Source organism: Limulus polyphemus, unplaced genomic scaffold, assembly GCF_000517525.1.
Source record: "Limulus polyphemus unplaced genomic scaffold, Limulus_polyphemus-2.1.2 Scaffold77037, whole genome shotgun sequence".
Taxonomy (NCBI): Eukaryota; Metazoa; Arthropoda; class Merostomata; order Xiphosura; family Limulidae; genus Limulus; species Limulus polyphemus.
Genome location: NW_013742633.1, coordinates 1 through 6465, shown reverse-complemented (window position 1 = coordinate 6465; position 6465 = coordinate 1). Strand labels below are relative to the sequence as shown.

At 32.2% G+C, this 6465-nt stretch overlaps 1 protein-coding gene across 1 annotated transcript; it reads right to left on the bottom strand.

The window, feature by feature from the left end:
* Nucleotides 1–237: 237 nt before the first annotated feature.
* Nucleotides 238–6020, bottom strand: LOC111084469. The gene is made up of 4 exons (XM_022381184.1): nucleotides 5992–6020; nucleotides 5623–5787; nucleotides 1149–1243; nucleotides 238–355 (listed from the first exon to the last, which is right to left on the bottom strand). Exons 2-4 carry the CDS (start codon nucleotides 5779–5781, stop codon nucleotides 304–306), a joined length of 306 nt encoding a protein of 101 aa, XP_022236892.1. The 5' UTR covers nucleotides 5782–5787; nucleotides 5992–6020; the 3' UTR covers nucleotides 238–303.
* Between the last annotated feature and the right edge of the window lie 445 nt (nucleotides 6021–6465).

Genomic DNA, 6465 nt, shown 5'->3' with positions numbered 1-6465 from the left:
AACTGGTTAGAATGCGAAGTAGCGTTTAAACGTAAAACAAATGTTACAGGTTAACTAAACGATAGAAAGAATAACAAATGAAGAGAAAACAAAGACCATAACGAAATAAAAGTAGAATTTGCTACCTCGTATTCCTTCCCCGTTCGAAAACCGAAGTGATCACATTAATCACTGCTTATAAATTACCAGTTTTAGTACCCTTACTATTAATGATCTCATTATACTGACACCATGAATCCTGCCCAGTTTAAGTACATATACCTTACAAAGAAAAGGCTTAGTGTTCTCAGATCTTCAGCTTCTCTACCTTCTGCTGCGATTCAGGTTACGGGAAGTCCAAAGACCAGCTAAGTTTCTATAATTAATTAGATAAAGAGATTTGAAATAATGAAATCATTAATTATATTCTCATTACCAACATTAACATCTACAAGTCACCGCTATGAGAAAGTGGTGTCGGTCTCATGATTAAAATTGATGTGAATAACTAAAATGTAAACTAAAAATTCACACATTAACTAAATGATAGAATGAATAATAAATAAACAAATCCAAAACGAAATAAAATGAAACTTTCTACTTCACACTCTTTCCCCTTTAGAAGAAGTGATTACATTAATCAATTTTAAGTCCTTACTTTTAACGTTATACTGACTTTCTTTACAGTTTAAGTACAGATACAGTTCAAGGATGAAACCATTTTCTTATATATTCGACTTTATCTTTCGGTTCTAGTACAGGTTAACGAAGTTAGAGTTCTATGACCGGTTAATATGCAATAATTAAATAACAAATGATATACATACTCTTTACCAATATTAATATCTGTACGTCACTGATACGGGAAACTTATGTCAGTATCATAATTTATATAAATTAAAAATTGGAGTGATTAGGTAGAAGGTGAGTTAGCGTTTAAGAGTAAATAAAAATCCAGAGCTTAACTAAACGATAGAATGAATAAACGAACGGTAAAGAAATCCATAACAAAATAACAGAAGAATATGCTATCTCACACTCCTTCTGCTTTAGACAAAGAATGTGATAATAATAAATCACTGCTTATAAATTCCCAATTTTCGTATCCTTCATTTTAATGATCTCGTTATACTGACATCATGAATTCTGCCCAGTTTAAGTACATATACCTTACAATGAAAATTCGTTCATATTCTTCCTTCTTCACATTGTCTACCTTCTGGCTCAGGTTACGGAAAATCCTCGAGTCCAAAGATAAGCTGAGCTGCAGTAATTAAGTGAATAGTTAGAACAGATTAATTCATGTAATCATTATTTACATACTATTTACCAATGTTAAATATCTGTACGTTACCGATATGGGAAACTGGTGTCAGTCTGATAACTCGTATAATCTAAAAGTTAATGCGATTAGCTATGAAGTGAGTTAGCGTTTAAGTGTAAACTAAAAATTGACAGATAAACTAAACGATAGAAAGAATAAGTTAACTGTAAACAAAACCATAACAAAACAATAATTTGCTACCTCACACTCCTTTCGAAAACCGAAGTGATTACATTAATCACTCCTAAATTCCCAATTTTCGTATCCTTACTTTTAATGAAAAATTCAAAGTTAAGACTTGTGTTTCTCAATTTTTATATAATTTAGGTTATATCGTGTTAACAGGACAATTTTACAATTCTAGAATGAATTTTTCCAGTGAATTTTTTGTTCTACACCAGAGAAAATGGTTATCGTCCGATGCCGTTGCAGAAAACTTCTATGGCGTAAGAAGGCTTTCAGATTGCGCCCTCCCCTCCATCAAAACAAGACTTATTCTGGTGTGTCCACATCTCATCCTTCGACGTAACGTGCTCATGAGTCATTTATGTTCTCTGCTTAATGTAAGTGGTCTTTGAACTCGAACACTTCCTGTAAAGTACTAGAGCAGGAAAGGAGAGAAGATGAAGATTCATGAACATGAATTATTTCTTTTTGTAAGGTATCTGTATTGAAACTGTAAAGGATTCTCGGTGTTGGTATAATGAGGCCGTTGCAGTCTTAGAATAAAGTTCAGTAAGAGTCACTCCAGAACATATTTGATGTATTCTTAACGATAGTAGTGAGTTACCTACTTTTAATTTTGTCCGAAAGAGACTAACGGGTACAAGCTTCTCGCTGTATCTTCATGTTTTTCAGCGTTGGCTATTGCCTTCTGTATAACATTTCTAGATATTTATGTTCGTTCATCTACGGTTCCAGGTAATTTGTTTCCAAAGAGTCCTTTTTCGACTCCTTGTAAACTATCAAATAGCCTGCATACAGTGTATGAATGAGGCAGTGGCCAGAAATTTCCACTAACACGAAAGAACAATATGCCATTAATAACGGTTTAATATTTATATAAAGAAATAGAAATGGAACAAAGACGTGTATAAAACTTAAAACATTGAATAACAACAACAACATTTGATCACTATCTCACGTGAGAAAAGTCATTGAAACTCATGATAAAGTCTTTATTCAGAACATTAAAAATTTTACAACTTTAATATCTGCAAGTCACCGGTAATGGAAACTGGTGTCAGTCTCATAAGTTATAGAAAATTTAAATGACGTAACTGGTTAGAATGCGAAGTAGCGTTTAAATGTAAAACAAATGTTACAGGTTAACTAAGCAATAGAAAGAATAACAAATGAACAGAAAACAAAACCATAACGAAATAAAAGTAGAATTTGCTACCTCGTATTCATTCCACGTCCGAAAACCGATGTAATCACATTAATCACTGCTTATAAATTACCAGTTTTAGTACCCTTCTATTAATGATCTCATTACACTGACACCATGACTCCTGACCAGTTTAAGTACACATACCTTACAAAGAAAAATTCTTAGTGTTTTCAGATCTTCAGCTTCTCTACCTTCTGCTGCGATTCACGTTAAGGGAAGTTAAGCTAAGCTGCGATAATTAAGTAGATCAAGAGATTTAAATACTGTTTACAAACAAGTCACCGTTATGGGAAACTGGTGTCAGTCTAATACTTCTAGTTTAAAATTAATGTGAGTAACCATACATACATACACACATACACACACACACACACACTTTATATCTACTTTATACAGTGTTAATTTTGGCAGTTAGGATAAAAAAAACTATCCTCCAGATAATAATAAAATTATTTCAGCCAACTTTTCGCTATTACGGCTTCAGGGTTATTAGTACAAGAGTACTACTATTGTACAAGCAGTACAAATCCAAAACTTAATAAAAATTGAAGCTGCTACTTCACACTCCTCCCCCTTCAGAAAAACAAAGGGATTACATTAATCACTGTTTAAAATACCTAATTTTAGTATCCTTACTTTTAACGCCCTCATTGTACTCACATCGTCAATCCTTAACAATTTAAATACAGATACCTTTCAAGGTGAAATCATTCCCTTTTCTTCTATATTCGGCTTTAGCTTCCGGCTCTAGTTCAGTTCAACTGAAGTTGTTGGGTTCCAAGACCAGCTAATCCGTGATAATTAACTAAACTACTCACATCAAGAGATCAGAATTGATGTGATAATTACGTGCACACTTCCCCAACATTAATATCTGTACGTCATCCCTATGGAAAATTGGCTTCAATCTGATAATTCACACAAGTTTAAAAATTAATGTGGTTTACTAGAATGTGAGTTAGCGTTTGAATGTAAATTAAAAATAGAAAGATCAACTAAACGATAGAAGAAATAATTAAATGGTAAACAAAAACATAAAATAAAAACAGAATTTGCTATCTCACACTCTTTCCCCTTTTTGGAAACCAAAGTGATTACATTAATTATTCCTAAACTACCAATTTTCATATCGTTACTTTTAACGCTCTCATTATACTAACACTGAATCCTTTACAGTTTCAGAAACCTTACAAGTAGAAATAATTCATATTCTTGAATCTTGATCTTTTCTACTTTCCTATTCTGGTTCAAATTGTAGAAAGCTTGAGTTCAGAGATCAGCTAGGTTGAGCAGAAGACAAAAGTCATTAGCATGTTATGTCGAAGGATGAGATGTGGATACACCAGAAATAGTTGACTATTTAGTTGGGCAAATCTCCAAGCGGCATTTAATTTTCTTAAAATGCCTCGGATTATGAGAATGGTGTCAAGGAATTTTAACTGGAGAAAAAGAAATTATATACATATAATCTTTTAAATTAATAAAGAAATATCTAATCATAACCAGTGTGTTTGGACAGTCCATCCCAATTTAAGATAAATTTTAGAGTAAAATTATTTACTGAAAAAGATAAACGTATTCATTATAACAATAGTACTTAAGTTAACTACTTTACGTTGTGACTTACCGTTATTAACTTATCAACATTATAACAATATTACTTGTTAGTTAACTACTTTACATTGTGACTTACCGTTACTAACTTGTGAACACTAAATCTAGTCTTCTGTATAATGGTTTTTTTCAAAATGTAATTCTTTGACCTCTTACAAGCTATTAAGTAATTAGTTTATAGTTTATGGATATGCACAAAGTCAGGACTTCGTACTAACATGAAAGAATATATCAATACCAGGATTAATATTTTAATAAATAAACGAATTTAGAAAAAGAAAATATACACAAAACTAAAAAATATCTAATAACACACTTCTCCATTATCTCTCGTGAGCAAACTTATTGAAGCTCATGACAGGGTTTATATTCAAGAGATTAAAAATGTATTTTAATATTAATTACACTCTTTACCAACACTAATATCTGCAAGTCACATATAGGGAAACTGATGTCAGTCTCATAACTCTTATGAACTTTAAATGACGTAATTAGCTAGAAGGTGAGTTAGCGTTTAAACGTAAACTAAAATTTCATAGATAAACTAAACAATAGAAAGAATAATAAAATGAAAACAAAACCATAATGAAATAAAAATAGAACTTGCTACCTCACACTCCTATTTTCGAAAACCGAAGTGATTACATTTATCACTCCAAAGTTCAAATTTTTGTATCCTTACTTTTAACGATTTCGTTATACTGACATCATGAATCCTGCACAGTTTAAGTACATACACCTTAAAGAAAATTCGTTCATGTTCTTCAATCTTCACCTTCCGACTCAGGTTACGGGAAATCCTCGAGTCCAAAGACAAGCTAAAGCTGCAATAATTAAGTGACTAGTTAGAACAGATTAATTCATATGATCATTGTTTACATGCTATTTACCAATGTTAAATATCTGTACGTCACCGATATGGGAAACTGGTGTCAGTCTGATAACTCTTAGAATCAGAAAGTTAATGAGATTACGTAGGAAGTAAGTTAGCGTTTAAGTGTAAACTAAAAATTAACAGATAAACTAAACGATAGAAAGAATAAGTTAACTAAACAAAACCATAACAAAATAAAATAGTTTGCTACCTCACACTCCTTTCGAAAACCGAAGTGAATACATTAATCACTCCTAAATTCCCAATTTTCGTATCCTTACTTTTAACGCCCTTATTATACCAACACCGAGAATCCTTTACAGTTTCAGTACAGATACTTTACAAAACGAAATAATTCATGTTCTTGAATCTTCATCTTGTCAACTTTCCTGCTCTGGTTCACTTTAGAGGAAGTGTTCGAGTTCAAAGACCACTTACATTAAGCAGAGGACATACATGACTTATCAGCACGTTACGTCGAAGGATGAGATGTGGACACACCAGAATAAGTCCTTTATTTTGATGGAGGGGAGGGCACAATCTGAAAGCCTTCTTGCGCCATTGAAATTTTCTGCAACGGCATAGGACGATAACCATTTTTCTCTGGTGTAGAAAAAAAATTCCCTGGAAAAATTCATTTTAGAAACGTAAAATTGTCCTATTAACACGATATAACCTAATTTATATAAAAATAGAGAAACACAAGTCGTAACTTTCAACTATTCATTCAGTCTTAGAATAAAGTTCAGTAAGCGTCACTCTAGAACATATTTGATGTATTCTTAACGATAGTAGTGAGTTACCTACTTTTAATTTTGTTCGAAAGAGACTAACGGGTACAAGCTTCTCGCTGTATCTTCATGTTTTTCAACGTTAGATATTGTCTTCTGTATAACATTTCTAGATATTTCTGTTCGTTCGTCTACGGTTCCAGGTAATGTTGGATATTTAGTTTCCAAAACGTCCTTTTTGGACCCCTTATAAACTATGAAATAGCCTGCATACAGTGTATGAATGAGCCAGTGGCCAGAACTTTCCACTAACACGAAAGAACAATGTGCCATAAATAACAGTTTAATATTTATATAAATAAATAGAAAAGGGAACGGAAGAAAAACGTGTGCAAATTATCAAATAACAACAACATTTGATCACTATCTCACTTGAGAAAAGTCATTGAAATTCATGACAAAGTCTTTATTTGAAACATTAAATTAAAAATTTTGCAACAAACATCTGCAAGTCACCGGTAATGGAAACTGGTGTCAGTCTCATAACTTT